Here is a 24,344-nt window from a genome sequence, read left to right as displayed (position 1 = left end):
CTTTCGCTCAGCATGTTTCTGGGTTCTTCCATGGTCTTGTGCGCATCAGCAGCCCATTCTTATTTTACTGCTGAGTAGCATTTTATTGTGTGGATTCACCATAATTTGCCCATTGTTGTGTTAATGGCTATTGGGTTTTTTCCAGTTTTCAGTTACTATGAATATTCTATACAAGACTTTGTGAACATTCTTTTTTTCATTTCCCCTCTTGTTAGAAACCTAAGAATGGAAATGCTGAGTTCTAGGGTAGCTTTATGCCTAACTTTATGAGAAACTGCCAGACAGTTATACAAATTACTTGTACTATTTTATACTCCCATCACCAATGTATAAAAATTCCAATTGCTCCCCATTCTTGCCAGTATTTGGTATTGTGTTTCAATCTTTTAATTTTTCTCCATTCTATTGAAAGTGTAGTGTGGTGTTATCTCATTGTGGCCTTAATTTATATTTCCCTGCTTACTAATGATGCTGAACACTTTTTCATGTGCTTATTGGCTACTTGTCTATCTTGACTTGTGAAATGGCCCTTCAAATATTTTGCCCACTTTAAAAATTGGCTTGTCTTCTTACTATCGAATTGGAAGAGTTGTTTATATACTTTGGATACCAGTCCCATGCACATACATGTTTTGCAAATACTTTCTCCCAATGAGTAGCTTACCTATTCATTTTTTAATAGTATCTTTTGAAAAGCAAATTTCATATTCTGATGAAATTTATTTTCTCTTCTTTATGGTTAGTGTGTTCTGGGTCTTGACTAAAATTTTTCCTACATACACTTCAAGAAATTTTACAGTTGTAGCTTCCACATTTAGAGCTATGATACATTTTGAATTAAGTTTTGTGTATGGTATGAGGTATGGATCAAGATTAATTTTTTTCCACATATATAGAGAACATTCCAGCACCAACTGTTGAAAAGCTTTTTTTTCTTTTTTAACCCATTAAATAGCTTTGGTGACTTAATTAAAAATGAATTAACTGGGCAAGTATGTTTAGACACTATTCTGTTCCACTGATCTACTTGTCTATTGCCATGCCAAGTAACATACTACCTTGATTACAACTTCATGGCAAGTCATGAAATCAGATAATTAAAGTCCTCTAACACTGTTCTTCCTATAGATTGCTTTGGTTATTCCAGATCCTTTGCAATTTCATTAAAAATTTAGAATCAGGTTTCCAATTTCTACACAAAAATCTGCTGGAATATTCTGGGATATGCTGAATCCAAAGATCAATTGGGAAGCAGATACATCTAAACAATATTAAGTCTTCTATTCCTTGAACATGATATATATATATCCTTCCATTTATTTAGGTTTCTACATGTCAACACTATTTTCAGTGTAGAGGGCTTGCATATGTTAAATTTACAGCTGTGTATTTATATTTTTTAATGCTGTTAAGAATTTAAAACTTTTTTATTTTAAAAATTTTGTATTTTCCCATTGTTTGTTGCTAGTATATAGAAATACAATGGAATTTTGTACAGGTTTTATATCCTGTGACCTTGCTAAATTGACTTGCGGGTTATAGTATCTTTTTTGAAGATTCCTTAAGATTTTCTACATATGTGATAATGCTACATGCAAATAAAGACAATTTTACTTCTTCCTCTCCAATCTGCATGCCTTTCTTTCTTTTCCTGGACTTGATACAGGAGACAGAGATGTTTAGAAAGCACATCCTTGTCCTAGCCTTAACTTTACAGAGAAAACATTCAAGTTTTTTTATTAAGCATGTTGTTAGCAGGTGTTTTTTTTAGATGCCCTTTATCTGGCTGGGGAAGTTTTTTCTTATTCCGTTTGTTGAATGGTTCTATTAAAATTGGATGTTAAATATTGATAATGTGGTAAATCACATTGTAAACAACTTTGTATTTCTAAGATAAATCTCATTTGGTCATGAGTATTATCCTTCTAATATGTTACTGTATCCCATCTGGTTTTATCTTGTTAAAAATTTTGCATGTATTTTTTAGGAGAGATATTGGTAATCTTCTTGAAATGCCTTCCTTTTCTAGTTTGAGTATCTGGATTATGCTGGTTTCATAAAATATGTTGGGAAGTTATTCTCCCTCTTTTGTTTTCTGAATTTGTATAAAATTGGTATTATTTATTCCTTAAATGTTTGCTAGAATTCACAAGTGAAGACACTTGAGCCTAGAATGTTCTCTGTGCAAAGGTTTTTAAGTATGAATTAAATGTCTTTAAAAAGTAAAGGACTATTCACATTTTTACATGTTTTCCTGTTGGTTTTGCTTAATTGTGTTTTTACAAAAAGTGTTCATTTCATCTACATTGTTGAATTTGTTGGCATAAAATTGTTTACAATATTCCTTAATTATCTTTTTAATATCAGAAGAATATATAGGACGTCTCCTCTTTCATTCCTAATATTGGCAATTTATGTGTTTTCTCTCTCTCTCTTTCCTCCCTGCTCCCTTTCTTGATCACTATAGCTAGGATTTATCCATTTTATCAATCTTTTCAAAGAACCAACTTTCGGTCTCAATTTTTCTCTATTGTTCATTCATTTTCCATGGATTTTTGCTCTGATCTTTATTATTTCCTTCATTCTCCTTAGTGTGAGATTAATTTAAATTTACTCTTGTTTTTCTAGCTTCTTATGGTAGGAAGCTTACCTAATTTATTTAAAAAATTTTTATTGTTTAGATAAGCACTTGGAACTTAAATTTCCCTTTAAGTCTTCCTTTAGTTTTATCACATAGATTATGATATGGTGTGTTTTCATTATCATTCAGATCAAAATATTTTCAAATTTCCCTTTCAATTTCTTCTTTAAACCATGGGTTATTTTTTTAATTTCATTTTAAAAAAAAATTTTATTAACTTTATACGGGTGACACTGATTAGTAAAATTATATAGGTTTCAAGTGTACAATTCTATAATACATCATCTATATATTGCATGTGTGTTCACCAGCCAGAGTCAGTTCTCCTTCCATCACCATTTTTTGATCCCCTTTTCCCTCACCCTCTGGCAACCACTAAACTATTGTCTGTGTTTATGAGTTTTTCTTTCTTTCTTTGTTGCTTTCAGTTTTAGATCCCATATATGAGTGTAGTCATATGGTTCTCAACTTTTTCTGTCTGACTTATTTTGCTTAGCATGATAATCTCAAGATCCATCCATGTTGTCGCAAATGACAATATTTCATCTTTTCTTATGGCAGAATAGTATTCCATTGTGTATATATACCACATCTTCTTTATCCAATTATCTATTGAAGGACACTTTGGTTGTTTCCATGTCTTGGCCACCGTAAATAAAGCTGCAATGAACACAGGGGTACATATATCTTTATGGATAAATGTTTTCAGATTTTGGGGGTAGATACCCAGGAAAGGGATTGCTGGGTCATATAGAAATTCTATTCTTTAACTTTTTGAGGAATCTTCATACTGTTTTCCACAGCACCTGTACCAATTAACATTCCCTCCAGTAGTATGTGAGGATTCCTTGTTCTCCACAGACTACTCCAACACTTGTCTTTATGTTTTTACTTGTCTGGTTGATGACAGCCATTCTAACAGGTGTGAGGTGGTATCTCATTGTGGTTTTCATTTGCATTTCCCTAATAGCTAATGAAGTTGAGCATTTTTTCACACATATGTTGTCCATTTGTCTTCTTGGGAGAAGTGTCTGTTCAGGTCTTCTGCCCATTTTTCCATTCATGAATTATTTCAAAGTGTGTTATTTAATTTCAAATGGTTTGCAGATCTTCCAGCTATTTGTTATTGATTTTAAATTTAATTCCATGTAGTCCGGGAACATTATCTCAATGATTTCCACCCTTTTAAATTTATTGAGACATGTTTTACACCTCAGCAAATAATCTTGGTGAATATTCCTTATTCACTTAAAAAGAATGTGTACGAGCATTCTGCAGTTATTGGGTGTAGTGTTCTATAAATATTAATAAGATTAAGTTGATTTACAGTGTTATTTAAGTTTTTATCCTCCCTGATTTCTGTCTTCTGGACCTATCAATTCTTTAGAGAGAAGTGTTGAAATTTCAACTATAATTGTTGGTTTGCCTTAGCTGTCCTTTCATTTCTGACAGTTTTTGCTTCGTATATTTGAAGCTCTGTTATTAGGTGTATATACATTTAAGAGTTTAATGTCTTCGTGATGAACTAACTTGACTTTCAATCAGTATGAAATATCCCTCTTGGTCGCTGGTAAAACTCTTTGTTCTTATGTCTGCTTGTCTAATACTAGTAAAGCCATTCCAGCTGTCTTATAACTAGTATACTTAGAAGTTTTAATGCATACAATGAAGAAGAGAGTAGTCAAATCTCATTAACAAGACATACATGGTGATTTACACCCATTGCTCATTAACCTATGTGAAATAACCACTGATGAAGAATATGTATGTATATATGACTATTTCATGTACTAACCTCATCAATAAAAGGTATTAGTACCACAGCTTCCCATTCCTGTTGTTTCCCATTTAGGTCAGTTTTAAAATCAGGTGGATAATATTCTATAATTGGTGAGTCCTCACTGGTCATCAAATGCTGTGAAAATACAAAATAGTGTAATAGAAATATAAGAAGTAATGTTAATATAGCTTTTTGCTAATATATTTATAATATTTCCTCAAATGTTACAGCTTAAAATTTCTAAGCAAAGCAAAACTAAATGTTTACATCTTAAATATCTTGTAACATACTTGCTATATGTTGATTTTCAACTATGATACTTATAATTTCACTGCTACTCGTCACTTTCCCATTCCACTGACTTAGTTATGCAGCAACACCACCTGTACTCTGAACTTTAATTTCATCTTTTCTATCTTTTATTGTTTTTTCAGTCTACAAGGCCCACCTAAATTCTGTGTTTTCCCATTCAGGCTTCAGATCATTTCACAGGCTTCTAATAGTCCTCCATTTTTAACCTTAACAATTCACTTTCATACCCCAATCAACTGAGTTTATTGAGATATAATAAAAACTGTCATATAAGAATATTTAAAAATAAAACCTAACATCCAAGAATCTCTTCACCAGTAATAGCAAAGATAAAAGTCCAATAAGACATGCTTTTATTTGAAATTTTATAACAGAGGTAGATAATGAAAACATAAGGATGTTGTCTAAGAAATGAATATATATGAAAGATTATAAAATTTTTTTAAAGAAATAATACAGCCTGTGTCTCAGGGTAATACTCAAAATATTTAATAACCAGTGGCACAGAACAATCAAAACAGACGTGGCTGTAAAACACCTGCATGGTTGTACCACTTCAGAGTGATTATCCGTCCTTAATATATCTGAAGGTAGGAAAAAGGCATCAAAGAAACTTAAGAAGAAAGGGAATCCAGGGGGACCAGGACAGAAGTCAGGTTAAATTTCAGAAAGATGCCGAAGGGAGCCTGACACTGTTCAAGCAGCAAAGGGGGGTTGTGGGGTGGGGTGTGGGGTGTGTGTGTGTGTGCTCCTATTCCTCAGACCAGATCATGGAATTAGAAGAACAGATTGATACTCTAGAAGAACTAAATGAATTTTACCCTCAGAATCAGCTTAGTAGGCTTAGTGAGGTTTCGGTGACCCAATCACCACTGAAATATTTTCCGCTTGTTATGAGAAATATGTCAACCAGAGAAAAGGCTTTCATTCTACAATTTGATAAATGAAATGCTGAGCATCCCAATATAAACTGAGGTAGGGCTTCTATTGAGATAAATGACGTATTAGAACCATCCCTATTCTAACAGGTAGGGGGTAATAGAACAGTAAATGTCTGGACAGAGTAGATGCCCTCAGATTTTGCCTGTCTCTGTTTACTTTCATCAGTGTAGAGACAAACTGAAGAAGTACATAAAGGTGTTGAAAATCAAGCATGCTCTGAATGTTTCCGGTGTGTTTGTATTTTTAAAGGTAATTTACATCAAGAAATTACTTTTCAAGGGACTTGTTTAAGAACTACTGCATTTGAAATAAAAAATATATTCAGCTATTAAAGAAATTTAGGTACTACGTTTCTAGGTTTGGAGGAGGAGCACCCAAATATCAAAAAGAACATAAAAATACTTAATTCTAAAACCCACCTGGTAGCACGTAGGAAGTAAATTTTTGCTAGCTGCTGGAAGTACAGCAAGAAGCTGTTCAAATGGCTTAAAAGGTTTTCCTAGTTCAAAATGGATTCTGAGTGCACTGATGTTGCGGATATCAGATAGGAAAGGTGCATAATGGTAGGGATAATACCTATAAAACAAATCTGAATTTTAAACAATTGGCAATGTCATGAAACAGGTCAATATTTATGTTTCCATATTTTGTTTTAATAACACATAACAATAATCACCCATATTTCTATCACTTGAATATAAGAAATCAGCAGTGTTGGAAAATTTAGTCATGTAATGGCAACGAATGTTGTATTTCCTTAATTTTTAAAGTAGTTTCACATTTCCAAAATTGGGACAGGTAATGTAATTGAAGGATGTATATAACATAATGGTTCTTTCAGTTCTCAAAATGTTGAGTGTGAATCTTCCAATCAATAGATTCTTAGAATGAAGTAATGAGGTAGTCAGAAGACTCTCACAAGCTCATGTGGGCCTGGGACTCTCCCATGAGGACAGAGAGAACAGAGAATCTGAACTCATATGGCTTTTACTAGTCAGCTCTAATAACTTTTATATTTGAATTTGAATATATATATATATATATATATATATATATGTATATATATATATATAAAATTACATTTGTGATAAGGATTAAACCATTTTTTCAATCATACACACTATTTTTTTTTTTAATACCTTCCCATCTTTAACTATAGGTATAAATATTTTTACTTATTTTTATGAAGGTTCATACATACAATTTTAAAAAAATTTCAATGTTCTTAATGTTTGACTAAGGATGCCAAAAAAAAGAAGAAATATTTTCATATTTCACAATTATGGCATATTTCAAAAAAATAGAAAAGTTTAGGAGGTAGAAGGCATGTGGAATAATGGAAAACGTAGAGACGCTGCAATCAGATAGACTCAGACTTGATTCTTGGGTGTATATGACCTTGGAAAGATTACTTAACCTCTCTGAGCATCATCTGTAAAAGGCAGAGAAGACCTGCTTTAAATAGCTGTGAGGATTATATGAAAACATATTTTTTAAGTGCCTGGACTTACTGCCTGGTAGTATAATAGGAATAACTTATACTCTTCCTCTTAAAAAGTGGCAAATCAAAGATTTTTATTATTAGAACACTCTTCAGAGACGTCCTGAGAATCGGGTTAGTTATTGTAAAGATTTTTTAAAGGCTATTAGTAAGTGAAATCACAATTCTGCCATATTATCTTGTACTGGTTTGTTTTGCTGTGCGATGCTTTAAAATAAAGACTAGCAGAGATATTTTGGTTTGTTATTTTTCTATTTTGGTGGATGGTTTAGAAATGCAGATGCAATTTGCTGGAATAGGAAACCTGAGAGAAATTGAAAGTTATTACTATTTCCACAAAAAGCAAGTAAGTTCTTTCCCTTTTCTTTTTTACCCTTCCCAGTCTAACATTCAAATAACCAATTCTTCAATAATTACTCCTGACAGAAAAATTTTTTCAAACACACAAAATGTAGAAAAGAATATAATGAACAACCCCATAGAACAATCACTCTGACCCAATTATTATAAAGACTTTGCCACATTCGATTCGTCATGATAGAAAATGTTAAATCGGTAGATTACCAAACAGCTTTTATGATGCGCCATTTTCTAGGTCTGGAAGTGTCTTTGTTATGCAAAGTTCTTTTTTCATATAAGAATGGATGGCCTCTATTTCATTTAAACTTGGCTGTATGTATCTTTTTTAAAAATACCACCAAAAATAGAAATAAAAGGAAAAGATATCCTCAAATGAGATTACAGTAGAATGAACCATTATAAAAAACAAAACGTTTATTTTTGTGTTTATTCCCTCACCAGCTCCAGGACTGAACTCCATGATAGTAATAGTGCAAAATCCACTGTATCGCTTGAACATAACATGCAGCTTGATCAGCCAGAAAGTCACTGAAAACAGAAAAGAATACTTTCATTATAAGATTATTGTTATTTTTTCAAATTTATTGGGGTGACAATTGCTAGTGCAATTACATAGATTTGAGGTGTACAATTCTGTATTACATCATCTATAAATCCCATAGTGTGTTCACCACCCAGAATCAGTTCTCTTTCCATCACCATATATTTGATCCCCCTTACCCTCATCTCCCACCCCCCACCCCCTTACCCCCTGGTAACCACTAAACTATTGTCTGTGTCTATGAGTTTTTGTTTCTCATTTGTTTGTCTTCTTCTTTTGTTGTTTTTGATTTATATACCACATATCAGTGAAATCATATGGTTCTCTGCTTTTTCTGACTTATTTCGCTTAGCATCATACTCTCAAGATCCATCCATGTTGTCACAAATGTTCCTATATCATCTTTTCTTACTGCCAAATAGTATTTCATTGTGTATATATACCACAAATTCTTTATCCATTCATCTATCGAAGGACATTTTGGTTGTTTCCATGTCTTGGCCACCGTAAACAAGGCTGCAATGAACATTGGAGCACACGTGTCTTTATGTATAAATGTTTTCAGATTTTTTGGGTAGATACCCAGGAGAGGGATTGTTAGGTCATATGGTAATTCTATTCGTAATTTTTTGAGGAACCTCCACACTGCCTTCCATAACGGCTGCACCAGTCTGCATTCCCACCACCAGTGTATGAGGGTTCCTTTTTCTCCACAGCCTCTCCAACACTTGTTACTATTTGTCTTGCTGATGATAGCCATTCTGACTGGGGTGAGGTGATATCTCATTGTGGTTTTTATTTGCATTTCTGTGATATTCGTGATGTTGAGCATTTTTTCATATGTCTATTTGCCATTTGTATGTCCTCTTTGGAGAAATGTCTCTTCAGGTCCTCTGCCCATTTTTCAATTGGGTTGTTTGTTTTTTTGTTGTTGAGTTGCATGAGTTCCTTGTATATTTTGGATATTAGCCCATTAGCGGAGGCACTATTTGCAAAAATCTTCTCCCATTCAGTTGGTTGCCTCTTTATTTTGTCGATGGTTTCTTTTGCTGTGCAGAAGCTTTTAAGTTTCATATAGTCCCATTCGTTTATTTTAGCTTTTACTTCCATTGCCTTTGGAGTCAAATTCATAAAATGATCTTTCAACCCAAGGTCCATAAGTTTAGTACCTATGTTTTCTTCTATGCAGTTTATTGTGTCAGGTCTTACGCTTAAGTCTTTGACCCATTTTGAATTAATTTGTACATGGTGACAGATAGCAGTCCAGTTTCATTCTTTTGCACGTGGCTATCCAATTCTCCCAGCACCATTTATTGAAGCGGCTGTCTTTCCTCCATTGTATGTTTTTAGCTTCTTTGTCAAAAATTATCTGTCCATATTTATGTGGTTTTATTTCTGGGTTCTCAATTCTATTCCATTGGTCTATGTGTCTGTTTTTCTGCCAATACCATGCTGTTTTGATTATTGTAGCCCTGTGGTACAAGCTAAAGTCAGGGAGTGTGATACCTCCAGTATTGCTCTTTTTTCTTAAGATTGCTTTGGCTATTCGGGGTCTTTTGTGGTTCCAAACAAATCTGATGATTTTTTGTTCTATTTCTTTAAAAAATGCCATTGGGATTTTGATGGGGATTGCATTAAATCTGTATATTGCTTTGGGTAATATGGCCATTTTAACCATGTTGATTCTTCCAATCTATGAGCATGGAATGTCTTTCCATTTCATTGTGTCTTCTTCAATTTCTTTCAAAAATGTCTTATAGTTTTCAGCATATAGGTCCTTCACATCCTTGGTTAAGTTTATTCCTAGGTATGTTATTATTTCTGCTGCAATTGCAAAAGGAATTGTTTCCTGTATTTCTTTTTCTGAGATTTCATTGTTAGTATATAGGAATGCAATGTACTTTTGTATGTTGATTTTGTAGCCACCAGCAACTTTACCATATTTGTTGATTGTTTCTAATAGCTTTAGTGTTTTCTACATATAGCATCATGTCATCTGCAAAGAGTGATAATTTAACTTCTTCATTCCCAATTTGGATGCCTTGTATTTCTTTCTCTTGCCTGATTGCTCTGGCAAAGACTTCCAACACTATGTTGAAAAGCGGAGGTGATAGGGGACAGCCCTGTCGTGTTCCTGAACGTAGAGCAAAGGGCTTCAGTTTTTCACCATTAATTATGAGGTTAATTATGAGGCTTGTCATATATGGCCTTTATTATGTTAAGGTATTTTCCTTCTATACCTATTTTATTAAGAGTTTTAATCATAAATGGATGTTGTATCTTGTCAAATGCTTTTTCTGCATCAGTTGATATAATCACATGATTTTTGTCCTTTATTTATAAGATTATTTTTTTAAGGCCACTGTCTTTAGAGCATGATATCTGCTGATACCACACTCTGCCTCAATACGTTTTATTTAATCAATGAATAAGCTAAATAATTATAATCAGAAAAACTCCAAAATATTATTTTTAAAAATTCCATCCTGTCAGATTAAAGGCTTGCCTTATAGTTTTCTTAAACCAATTATCAGAATATTTCAATGTGCTATGAATATTCATTCAGTAAGTCTACTCTGCTTAAGGTTCTGGCCAATGAAGCTTTCTGTAAGGTGGCACTACCACTCCTCTAAGCAGTCAGGGTGCTTGGAGAGACAGGGAGGGATGGGATGTTCTTTATCTGGGAGGATGCCTGAGAGAATCACAGGAGGAAACCAGGATGATCTTAAAATCTGGTTATAGCAGCTTGAACACACTTTGAAAAGTGCTATATCCACCAACAATTTTCCTTCTAATTGCCTCTTTCTCAAAAACTGTTAAATCTTGACGGGGAGGGGGAGGAAAAGAGCCCTAGGCTAAAGCCAAAAGTGGCTATAAACCTTTTAGTGTCTATTACCAAAATTCAGGTAGAGATGCACTTATATATTCCAGACCAGACTGTCATCTTTCTGGAAGGCACACTTTTGAAAATTAAACGTTTTACTTTTTCATTTTAAAAGAAATAGCTCTGCATTATTGAAAATCTAGATAATGAAGGAAAGCACTTCTGTTACCTTATAGCAATCACTATTATATATTGGTATGTTTCTTTTCAGTCTTTTTTACTTGCCCAGGTTGGTTTTTTTAAATGAGAGTACACAATATATAAATATGATTTTGTTTAATGCTTTTAAAACTCGTACTTAATAAGTATCTTTCTAAGTTGTAATAGACTTTCTGTTAGTACAGGTTCAGCAGTTGTGCAGATTGTGGTGCATGCGGCAGACATGGTGACTTCGTGAGGAGGAGGCAGAGATGGTTTGATTTGTCAGTTTTTACTATTATAAAAAACTTTGGAATAAACATCCTTGTGTATAAGGACCTTCTGTGTTTGAGTTTATATTTTTAAGACAGATTAACAATTAGAATTATTGGGACAAAGGGATAAATATTTTAAAGGCTTTTGCATATGTGCTTTCCAAAATAATTTTACCAATTTACATTCCCACCAGTAATTAAGGAAGGAACGCTACCACTACCCTGGACCAACACCAAATATAATAACAATCGAAAAATATTTGCTTAATTTTTAGGCAAACAAATGGCATCTCATTTTCATACGGCTATATTTTAATATATGAAAGGAAGGGAAATAAAACAGAAGACTAGTTGCCTGTCAAATTAAGAATTTAGAGCCAACTGCTGGTACTATAGTTCTATATAACTGTAATCAATGAAATATAAAAAGTAAAGAATAAAGGAGCAAAAGCATACCTGTTTTAAATATTTTATTTCTCAAGTCTCAAAAGTCCTACATGCTAATGCCACCTGACAAAGCTTCAAATGAGCTAGTGAATTGTACTAGAATGCCTATACCTCTAGTTACTGGAGGTCAATATGAATATAGACCCTTCAGAAAGACTATATCTAGACTAAAAGACAGTCTGAGAGTATATAGAGCAATGTCTGAAAGCATGGGTCTATCCCTAGGCAGACTCTAGACAAGATCTAATACTTCACGTTTTATCATATTTTTTAAAAAAGAAATAAAAATAATTAGCATAGACAATACTAAGTAGGCTGCATACAATCAGGGTACATAGAATTTCATGAAACGCTTATTTTACTTACAGAGAAGCGCCTCATGTACTGGTTAAGAGCATAAGATCTAGAGCCAGAATGCCTGTGTTCAAATTCTGGCTCTGCCACTCACTATGTCACCGTGAGCCAATCACTCAAATCTCTCTATTCTTTAATTTCCTCTATTGTACAATAATAACAAATGTACTTATCTTAAAGAATTGTTGTGAGAATTAAATGAGTAAATATGTTTTAAATGCTTAGAATAGTGCTTGGCACTTGGTAAGCACTTTGTGTTTGTTAATTAAAATAAATAGAATACAAACATATATAATTCACACTGTCAGATGCAATTTAAAAGTGTGAAAGCCACAATTATAGAGATCCAGTTCTTAAGAAACTTTTGGACTAGCTATTAGCCTGGGGTTGAGACAGGTGGCTTTTGAGATTAAGTGTGATATGAGTTTTGGAAGAAGCAAAAAACTAACCATTTTTGGCAATATTACCCAAACCAATATACAGATTCAATGAAATTTACATCAAAATACCAACAGCATTTTTTAAAGAAAAATAATAAAAAATCATCAGATTTATATGGAATCACAAAAGATCCCGAATAGCCAAAGCAATCCTAAGAAAAAAAGATCAAGGCTGGAGATATCACACTCCCTGACTTCAATTTATACTACAAAGTGACAATAATCAAAACAGCATGGTATGGGCAGAAAAACAGACATACAGACCAAAGGAGTAGAACTAAAAACCCAGAAATAAACCCATATAAATACAGACAGATGGGGGTGGCTGGTTAGCTCAGTTGGTTAGAGGGTGGTGCTAGTAACACCAAGGTTAACAGTTCGATCTCCGCATGGGCCACTGTGAGCTGTGCCCTCCATAAAAAAAATATATATATCTATATTTATCTATATATATGTAGATAGATAGATAGATAGATATAGATATATCTATATATCTATAGCAATATATATAGATATATCTATATCTATGTATCTATGTATGTATATATCTATCTATCTATCTATATCTCAAATTTTTGACAAAGGAGCCAAAAAACATACAACAGAGAAAAGAGCCTCTTCAATAAAGGGTGTTGGAAAAATTGGAAAGCCACGTGCATAAGAATGAAACTAGACTGCTGTCACCGTGTACCAAAATTGACTCAAAATGCATTAAAGATCTAAACATAAGACCTGAAACAATAAACTGCATAGAAGTAGAAGAAAATATAAGTTCTAAACTTATGGACCTTGGGTTCAAAGAGGATTTTATGAATTTGACCTCAAAGGCAAGGAAAGTAAAAGCTAAAATAAATGAATGGGACTATATTAAACTAAAAGGCACAGCAAAAGAAACCATCGACAAAACAAAGAAGCAACCTACCAAATGAGAGATTTTTGAAAACAATGCCACCGATAAGGGGCTAATAATATTCAAAATATATAAGGAACTCGTACAACTCAACAACAACAAAAAAACAATCCAATTAAAAAATGGGCAGAGAACATGAACAGAAACTTCCCCCAAAAAGACATACAGACGACCAACAGATACATGAAAAAATGCTAAACTTCACTAGCTAGTAGGAAAATGCAAATCAAAACCACAATGAAATACCATCTCACACCTGTTAGAATGGCTATCATCAACAAGACAAGTAAAAACATAAAGACAAGTATAGGACAGGTTGTAGAGAAAAAGGAACTTTTATACACTGCTGGAGGGAATGTAAATTGGTACAGCCGCTATGGAGAAACAGTATGGAGGTTCCTGAACAAAAAATTACGAATAGAATTACCATATGATCTAGCAATCCCTCTTCTGAGTATCTACCAAAAAAATCTGCAAATATTTATCTATAAAGATATATGTACCCCTGTGTTCAATGCAGGATTACTCACAGTGACCAAGACATGGAAACAACCAAAGAAAGTGTCCTTCAATAGATGACCGGATAAAGAAGATGTGGTATATATACACAATGGAATGCTATTCTGCCACAAGAAAAGATGAAATATTGCCATTTGCAACAACATGGATGGATTTTGAGATTATCATGATAAGCGAAATAAGTCAGAAAGAAAAAGTAGAGAACCATATGATTTCACTGATATGTGGTATATAAACCGAAAACAACAAAAGAACAAGACAAACAAAGAAACAAAAATGCATAGACACAGACAACAGTTTAAACGGTTCAGAGGCTACCAGAGGGTAAGGGGGTGGGGGAGAGTAGAAGAAGGGAAGGGGATCAAATACATGGTAATGGAAGGAGAACTGACTCTGGGTGGTAAGCACACAATGTGATATATAGTTGGTATATTGTAGAAATGTACACTTGAAACCTATATAATGTTACTAACCAATGGCACTCCAATAAATTTAATTTGAAAAAAGCTAACTATGTTCTATTTGGCAATTTTTATCATGGGAATTGAAAATATGTCAGCTAATATTGACTTCTCTAAAACCAGGATAGTTCAAAGATCTAGAATAATTTATGAAACCAAAAAAAATCCTTTTTTCCCACCACCTTAACTATCAAAATTATGCTATTTTATGAAAACTGCAAAATCGAATTTTTTTCTACTTTAAAGTATAAGCATTGGCAAAAACATACTCAGACACTACGTCAACTCCCATCTTCGTCATGTAATATGTTCTCTTATATTGTCTAAACTCGGTTTCAAATAGGTCATCATCTTCAGTTTCATCTTCTAAATTGTCTAGAAAAATGAAATCAGAAAGACAGTGGCTGACAATTATGAATATTCTGTTTTTCCACCTAAAGCTTTAATAAATACATATCAAAGCAGATGCTTATAAGCTATCATAGAAATATGTTCCATCCAATGTTATTGAATTAGAACTATTCTACCCAAAAAACACCATATTAAAATACATAGTTTGTACTCACCCTTAGAAGTTACCACTTGTACATTTTTATCTAATGCAGTCCAATATATGGAGTTTTCCTGGCTCTATAAAAATTACAAATCAATATAAAATTAATGGCAAGATACATTTCAAAGTAAGACATTTAATGGAGATGTTAAAAATACCAAAAATAAGTGAATGATCCTTAAGTGACACACTGTAAAAGTTTACTTTAAAAATAATCCTCAAATATGCATAAACGTCTTTGGTTTTATATCACTTTTTTTCTAAAGCTATAAATCTTTATATATAGAACTTAATATTCAGGCGTCTCAAAAACAGGTAATAAGTAATTCTCATCAATATAAAAGCGAATTATATTTAATTATATACCTGTTCCAAGAAACAACACTTCAAGAATATTTCATTTACTTAAAGAAAAGGACACAATCAACATCAATTCCTTTTGTAATGATCTGTATTGAATTCTGGGCTGCTGTTAGCATATTTGTTTATGATGGAATCCAATGATTACAAATATTACGTATTTTCTGTAACTCTGGACCCCATCATTCCTATGACTCTGCTATCTACTCTCCACTTCTAAATTGTTCTTCCATGTAACTCATTTCCTCTTCTATAGGTCTTCGATTTCATCCATCCTTCCTACTGCCCATGATGTTCTCCCTTGTGATTTCATCTTCTCTCCTCTGTTTTCAGCCTAGTGACTCTCATGAGTTCTTCCCACTGCTTTACCCCCATCATTTCCTTTTCATCATCCAAACTAGGGCCTCTGCCAACTTCCTGTGTCTGGGCTATTCGTCCAGCTCCTCTGATTTACCAGTGTCTCTCATGTTAACCATATATGCCTGGAAGGCTGGTGAAGCTTAAAGACTGAGCTGAGGTGGGCAGAGCCAGGAATTACTGAAATGTAAGTTCTGTGAGTACAGGTTCCCAAAAAGTTGCAGAGGTTGTTTTCTTAAAAGTGGAATGCTGATTGCTGCTAAGTTCCACTGAGAAAAAGCTAAGCAATTAAAATGAGCTTACTAGAGAAAATCAAGATAGTCGCCCTTCCTGGAGTAAGAGTCCTAAATAGAACCAGTACAGGAAACTCATGGATTTCATCAGAATCCAATAATTACAGATAAGCTGAAGAAAATTTCAGAAGAGGTTAACTTTCCAAGGTAACACACATAAGACATTCTTTAGAGTTTATTAGAGATGTTTTTACAGGGTACTAGCATATTCTAACTGATTCTATTATTCACTTATTGAGCTCTTAACATTTACTAGATATGATGCTATTAATCACTCTTAACCTGGCTTATCATTGCTATATATGTGTGTGTGTGTGTGTGTATATATATATATACACGGTTTTATATACAAATATATAAACATACATATATATGGTTTTATAAACAACTTATTTCTAGAGAAAAATCACTGATCTTTTTCTAGTTAATGTCTCATAACATTAAATGCTATAAATATTCATATTATTAAAAGATAACTAATTTCCTGGACTCATATTTAGAAATGTTTTCTACGCTTATTAAAAGAATGGAAGAGCAAAAACACCACAATGTTCTTCTTCAGGGTAAAAATAAGAAATTGATTGTTAAAGATTAGATTTAAATGATAGGCTCTAATAGAGAAAAAGAAACCAAAACAACTTTTTAAATGTCCATAGAGAAGAAGAAGAAATGAAAATGAAATGAGGCAGCCACAAAATCATAAGAAAGAAAATGAGAAACGGGAATATAAGTTTTGTCTTTACAGCTAAAAAAATGAAAGGACACCTAAAAAAATGGATACCTTTGATTTTTTCTTTTCCCTGTAGTTCTTGGCCTCTTCTGCTGCAACACCTGCTGCTTCATTGAGGTACTTGTTACCAACTTTGCTTTCAAACCACTTCAGGTCCACAAAAACTTCACTGAAGTGCTCCCGATCAAACTGTACAGAAAAGTTTAAATTCATTTAAAAATAATTTAAGTATGTCTAGAAGAACACAAACCAAACTTTTAACAGGGACTACTTCTGGGGCACAGGAAGTCAGTCAGAGAATGTAACTCTTTTTAGGCATATGGGAACCTCATCTACTACTCTGAAAATTAAAAATAAAAAGCAAATAAAAATAAAAATTTAGGTGAAGTTATTTATACAGAATGACCAATAGGATTAGAATTACAAAAAACTTTCTTCTGGTATTATTTAATTGGTTACTGACCATTTATAGCTACTCTGGGACAGGAAAACACAAACTTTTGGTTACTTACATTTGATAACTTCACAAGGTATTTCTCAAATCGAGGTAAGTTGAGATGCCCACTTTCATTAATATAACCTAAAAGAACAAAATCTCCATTTGTACTAAAAGCTGACATTATTTTTTCTAAACAATTCTACAAAATTCTTTTTATAAAATGTTGAAGGCCGACCAGTGGCTCAGGTGGTTGGAGCGCTGAGCTCCTAATGCCGCCGAGGTCGCCTGTTCGAATCCCACATGGGCCAGTGAGCTGCGTCCTCTACAACTAAGATTGTGAACAATGGTTCTCCCTAGAGCTGGGCTGCTGAGAGCAGCCAGAGATTGGCGTGAGCTGCTGTGCTGCCAGGAGCGGCTGGTGGCCAGCATGAGCGGCCGTGGGCTGCTGTGTGCTGCCATGGGCTATTGTGTGACGTGTGAGCAGCCGGTGGCCAGAGTGCGTGGCCAGCAGCCGGCATGAGTGGCTGGCAGTCAGCAAGAGTGGCCGGCAATCTGCGAGAGCTGCCGTGAGCTACTGTGAGCAGCCAACCAACGACCGGTAACCAACTGCCTCAGCCGGCAGGAGCGCAAGGCTCATAATACCAGCATGGGCCAGGGAGCTGTGTCCTACACAACTAAACTGAGAAACAACGGCTTGAACCGGAGTTGGGGGGTTGGGGGGTGGGAGGCGGAAGAAGCGGGGGGAAAAAAAGTTGAATGTTGACATTCTACTAATCAAAGAAAAACACTCAGTGTTGGACTATATAACTGGCCCTAGTTTCTATGAACTTGATCTTACTATAACATACAATAAGTAAAAACTGAAGCAAAATATAAGAAACTCCAGGTTCACATAATAATAATAATCCTCCCACATTTCCAACATCTGGTAACAATTAATTAAATTAAATATGTTCTAGAATCTATTAGGATCATTCCTTTGATATGTTACCTTGAAAAGAAAAGGACTAATATCCTCCTACTCTGTTGTGTTACTGAGCATCACCACTGTTTGTCAATTTCCTATTTTAATTGAAAAAAATTTCCTTCATATCAAATACTATAATAACTACCCATTCAGAAAAATTAACTTTCTATGCTTAAATATGAAAGGAGCTAAATGAAACTAACAACTTCTACTGACTTTTTTAAACAATTAAAGGCAAAGATTATTTAGCTGTCAGTAAATGAGACTGTATAACTCTGGTCATTTTCTTTGCTTGTGAATTATTGAAAACTAACCTCAGAGCTTCTGCCTTAGTCCAAAAGAAGCCACCAGTTTTTTCCTACTTTAGTTGTGCATTCAATAATCTAATAAACTGAGTGCCATTTTTAGAGTTAGATGACTGATAAGTTAAAGTAGCCTCAAATGAATATTAAACTCTTCTTACCCCCAAGTTCTGGCAGGATGGTAATATATGTTCCATAAAGAAGAGGCAGTGCATCATGGTTAATGTGTAAATGAGGTAGATGAGGGATAAAATCATTGCCAACAAGAAATCCCATCAAAATCCAATCATCTATTATCCTTTCAATATCATATTTAAATGTGATCTTGTCCTGCAGTAAAATGGAGGAAAAAGTCAAGGCCTATGGAAATTTCTGCATATACATCTTTGGTCCACAGCCGTATTAATACTCACTTTTAATACTGAAAACTCATAGTCGATATACTCTCTCATTAAAGATAAGTGTAGGAGGTGAAATGTGGTTTCTTCTGGTGCACATACCCTGTAATTAGTCAGATGATCAACACAGAGTTAATTATATTTTTATGGTTTAAGTTTAAAACTGTAGCAAAGCTTAAAATAAAACTTATCATTAGGAAATAATTAATTCTTGTAATCAAGGCATGTAATTTATATGAAAGCTGCAGGGTAATATAAAAATAAAAATATAACTGCAATTATAATTCACATATCATAAATTTAAAAATAATTGGTTTCCATCATGCTTTCTGTGGAAGGATTCTCAGAAGTAAAAAACCCTGAGTAATACATGACAGATATAAGAAACCAGTGGGATCTGGCCCAATTTAAGGTTGTCCACCAGCAGAAAGCATAGCGATAACTGAGTCTACACTTTTATATCTACTGCAGTATAGTCCAAGATTTCAACGCGGAGGTACTATCACTAATTCCTCTTATCTTTCCCTGGCATGGTAGAGGGATCTATATTTCTGGCTGTTAGCCTATACTCCAAGTTTAACTACAAGTAAGAATGTAAGCTAACAATAGCATATTCAAAGGATTATACAACATGAGCAAGTGGGATTTATCCCAGGAATGCAAGGATGGTTCAACATAAGGAAAAAAAAATTGGTGTAATACACCAAATTAGTAAATAAAGGAAAAAACATCACACAATTATTTAGCAGGAAAAGCATGTTAAAATTCAACACCGTTTCATGATAAAAACATTGAGCAAAGTAGGAATAGAGGGGATCTCCTTAATATGATAAAGGAAATTTATCAAACACCCTGAGCAAACATCATACTCAATGGTGAAAGAATGAAAGCTTTCTAAGATTGTGAACAAGACAAGGATGCCCACTGTCACTTCAACTATTCAACATTATACCAGAAGTCCTAACCAGGGCACTTAAACAAGATGACAAATAAAAAGCATCTAAATTGCGCTTCCAGTCAGGATGGTGGAGTAGGTAAACACTGTAATTGCCTCCTCTAATAACTGCATTAAAATCACAACTAAACTACAGAACAACCATTGTCGAGAATCACCTGAAGTGCAGCTAAACAGAAGTCCTACAACTAAGGATATAAAGAAGAAGCCACCTCGAGACTGGTTAGAGGGGCAGAGACCCGGAATGGGTTGGTCCCACACTCATATGTGGCAAGTGAGAATAGGGAGAGATAACTTGGCTGCTGAGGTCCTGTCTAAGAAGTGAAGGGTCTTAGCCCCAGACCAGGTTCTCCAGCCCAGGGTTCCAGTGCCAGGAAGAGAAGTCCCTAGAACTTCTGGCTGCGAAAACCAGTGAAGATTGTGGCTGAGTGAGACGGAGGGCTGCAGGAACCTCAGGTGGTCCTCTTAAAGTATGGAATTACTTGCTGGTGGGCTCACTCACTCTGTGCTGCAGCAGTGGAAAAAGAGCTCAAAAGGCACCTGGGTCATACAGGGAGAAAATGAATAGTCTGGCTTCAGAGTGAGGGCTGGAGGAACAGCTTTCTCCCAGACAGAAATGCTGGCAGAGGCCATTGTTCCTTTGTTGAGCCCTCTCAGCACCCAGTCTGCACATGCAAGTGGGCACCGTGTCTGAGTCTCCATTTACTTAACTATCCCCACTTCACCCTGCCCTAATGATTCGAGACCCCACCCCACCCCACCCAACTTGCTGGCTCACCTGCAAACCACTTCCTGTGGCTTTTCCATACAAACGGCCTGTCTTGGGTCATGCTGTGGTCTTTCCTAAAATCTCTCAAAGATTCACAAAACCCAAACAAGCAGCATCTGGCCTTTGGTGTGCCCCTTACCTCTTGCTCAGCAGCTCCAAGCCTAGAACTAGCAGCAGCTGCCCTAATTTCACTGCTTAGCCTCTCCCAAGCACCTCTAAGCCCAGCACAAGTGGCAACCATCTGCAGATCACTTTGTAGCTCATACCAAGTGGCCTGGGGTGGGGCACAAGCAGTAGCTGACCTTAGCCTGCACCAGAGCACCTCCCAAGAGGCCCCAGAACCAGTGGCCAATTTCAGACCACACCAGAGCTCCACCCAACCACCTCTATAAACAACACACCCACAGGCAGACAAAACAGGCACCAGAGCCTGCTAAAGTGAATCCAGATCTTTAGGTCAGTCCCTGCACAACAGCTCCTCCACTGTAGTCAAAGTCAGTCCTCACAACCAATCAGCCTGACGGTCAATCCCTCCCATTAACATGCAAACAGCAACCACGGCTCAATTACAACAGGAAGACATACATGACCCACACAACAGACAAACCTGGAGCACCTGGCTCAGGTGATGAGGGAGACCGTGCCACTGGGCCTCAGGACACTAACAACATAAAGTAACAACATAAAGTCACTCTACTAAGACTGGAAGACTTAGCAGCCCTACTTACTACATAGAAACAAACACAGGGAGGCAGCCAAAATGGGGAGACAAATAAACATGTCTCAAATGAAAGAACAGAACAAAGCTCCAGAAAATGAACTAAAAACAAAATGGAGACAAGCAATCTCCTGGATGCAGAGTTCCAAATACTGGTTATAAAGATGCTCAATGATCTCAGGGAGAACTTCAACAAAGACATAGGAAACATAAAAATGGAGATAGAAAACATAAAAAAGAATCAGTCAGAAATAAAGACTAGAATAACTGAAATGAAGAATACATTAGAGGGAATCAACAGTAGATCAGAAGATGCAGAGGACTGAATCAGTGATTTAGGAGATAAGGTAGTAAACATCCAAACAGAACAACAAAAAGAAAAGAGAATCCAAAAAAAATTAGAGTAGTTTAAGGGGCATCTGGGACAACATCAAGTATACCAACATTCACATAATAGCCGTACCAGTACGAGAAGAGAGAGAGAACAAGAGATTGAGAAACTATTTGAAGAAATAATGACAGAAAACTTCCCTACCCTGGTGAAGGAAATAGACATACAAGTCCAGGAAGCAAGAGAGTCCAAACAAGATGAACTCAAAGAGGTCCACACCAAGATATGTTATAATTAAAATACCAAAGCTTAAAGACAAAGAGAATCTTAAAAGCAGCAAGAGAAAAGCAGTTAATTACCTACAAGGGAGCTCCCATAAGACTATAAGCTGATTTCTCAACAGAAACTTTGCAGGCCAGAAGGGATTGGCATGAAATATTCAGAGTGGATAAGTGATGACCTACAACCAAGACTACTCTACCCAGCAAAGCTATCGTTTAGAATTAAAAGACAGATAAAGAGCTTCTCAGATAAGAACCAAACCAGTATTACAATAAATGTTAAAGGGACTTCTTTAAGAAGAAGTTAAAAAATGATAAAAATATGAATAATAAAATGACAATAACTACATATCTATCAACAATTAATTTAAATGTAAATGGGTTAAGTGCTCCAATGAAAAGACGTAGGGTGGCTAAAAGATAAGAAAACAAAAATCCTTATTCATGCTGCCTAAAAGAGACTCACTTCAGATCAAAAGACACAGAGACTGAAAGTGCTGGAAAAAGATATTTCAGGAAAATGGAAACAACAAAACACATGGGGTAGCAATACTTACACGAGATAAAACAGACTTTAAAACAAAGGCTATAACAAGAGACAAAGAAGGACCCCATAATCCCACTTCTGGGTATTTATCCAAGGAAACCCAATACACTACTTTAGAGGGACATGTGCATCTATTTGTTCATGATAGCATTGTTTACAATAACCAAGGTATGGAGGCAGCCTGGGTGCCCATCAATGGAAGAATGGATCAGGAAGAGGTGGTAGATATATACAATGGAATATTATTCAGTCATAAAAAGAAAGAACTCTTGCCATCTGCAACAACAGGGATGGATCTATAAGGTACTGTGTTGACTGGAGTAAGTCAGACAGAGAAAGACAAATGACATGTGATTTCACTTATCTGTGGAATCCAAAGAACAAAATAAACAGAAACAAGCTCAGAGATACAGAGAACACACTGATGATTGCCAGATGGGAGGAGGGTTGGTGGGATGGTTGAATAAGGAAAGGATTAAAAAGTACAAATTGGTAGTTACAAAATAGTCATGGGGATGTGAAGTATAGCATAAGGAATGTAGTCAATAATATTGTAATATGTATGGTGTCAGGTGGGTACTAGACTTATGGGGAGGATCACTTCATTAGTTACATAAATGTCTAATCATTATATTGTATACCTAAAACTGATATAATATCAGTCAACTGTCAACTGTAATTGAAAAATAAAAAAAATTATTTTAAAGAAAAAGCACCCAAATTGGGAAAGAAGTATAAGTATCTCTATTTACAGATGGCATAATTCCATATATATATAATTCCACAGAATCTACAATAAAGCTACTAAAGCTAAAAAAATGAATTCAGCATAGCCGCAGATGAACACACAAAAATCAATTGTGTTTTATACACTAGCAACAAAGAACCTAAAGATAAAATTAAGAAACAATTCTATTTATAATACCACCCAAAAGAATAAAACACTTAGCAATAAACTTGACCAAGGAGGCAAAAGAAAATAAAAAATAGGCATGAAACCAAACTCATATATAGAGAGAACAGATTGATGGTTCCCAGGGGTGGAGGGCAGAGGGTCAGTAAAATGGGTGAAGGTGGTCAAAAGGTACGAATTCCAGTTATAAGTTAAGTAAGTCCTGGGGATGTAATGAACAGCATGGTGACTATACAATTTTTTTAGTTTTTAAATAAAAGGGGAAAAAAAGGTGGCAAAAGACTTGTACATTAAAATTATAAAACGCTGCTGAAAGAATTAAAGAAGACATCCCGTGTTAATGGATTGGAAGACTTAATTTCAAAATGTAAATACTATACAAAGGAATCTGTCATCTCTATCAAAATCCCAAGCATAAGAACAACGTTGGAGGACTTCCTGACTTCAAAACTTATGAGAACAATCAAATAACAGTGAATGTTTAAATAAAAAAAATTATTACAATAATGGCAATGTGTCCTTTATTGTAATAATTTTTTTTTTATTTAAACATTCACTGTGTTATTTGATCGTATCTCATAAGTTTTGAAGTCAGGAAGGGCGGGACCTCCAACGTTGTTCTTCTTTTTCAAGATTATTTGGCTATTAAGGGTCTCCTGAGATTAACTATTTTTAGGATAGATTTTTATTTTTTGGAAAAAAAAATGCTTGGGATTTTGATAGAGATGACAGATTCCTTTGTATAGTATTTACATTTTGAAATTAAGTCTTCCAATCCATTAACACGGGATGTCTTAATTCTTTCAGCAGCGTTTTATAATTTTAATGTACAAGTCTTTTGCCACCTTTTTTTCCCCTTTTATTTAAAAACTAAAAAAATTGTATAGTCACCATGCTGTTCATTACATCCCCAGGACTTACTTAAC

General features: G+C 34.8%; 1 protein-coding gene across 3 annotated transcripts in view; it reads right to left on the bottom strand.

Moving 5' to 3' along the window:
- The window catches only part of XRN1 (5'-3' exoribonuclease 1), a 162,350-nt gene that overhangs the window by 115,459 nt on the left and 22,547 nt on the right, over positions 1 to 24,344 (bottom strand). For all 3 annotated transcript variants that reach the window (XM_019753579.2, XM_019753581.2, XM_019753580.2), the window contains exons 7-15: positions 18,920 to 19,007; positions 18,668 to 18,836; positions 17,311 to 17,378; positions 16,850 to 16,987; positions 15,072 to 15,135; positions 14,775 to 14,880; positions 7,975 to 8,064; positions 6,095 to 6,251; positions 4,437 to 4,556 (exon numbers count right to left, since the gene is read on the bottom strand). In XM_019753579.2, coding sequence (XP_019609138.2) covers positions 4,437 to 4,556; positions 6,095 to 6,251; positions 7,975 to 8,064; positions 14,775 to 14,880; positions 15,072 to 15,135; positions 16,850 to 16,987; positions 17,311 to 17,378; positions 18,668 to 18,836; positions 18,920 to 19,007 — 1,000 coding nt within the window. The remainder of the gene's footprint in view (positions 1 to 4,436; positions 4,557 to 6,094; positions 6,252 to 7,974; positions 8,065 to 14,774; positions 14,881 to 15,071; positions 15,136 to 16,849; positions 16,988 to 17,310; positions 17,379 to 18,667; positions 18,837 to 18,919; positions 19,008 to 24,344) is intronic.

This window comes from Rhinolophus sinicus, linkage group LG01, assembly GCF_036562045.2.
Source record: "Rhinolophus sinicus isolate RSC01 linkage group LG01, ASM3656204v1, whole genome shotgun sequence".
In the NCBI taxonomy this organism is placed as follows: Eukaryota; Metazoa; Chordata; class Mammalia; order Chiroptera; family Rhinolophidae; genus Rhinolophus; species Rhinolophus sinicus.
Note: the sequence above shows the minus strand (reverse complement) of the source record. Positions and strands in the feature narration are given on the sequence as shown.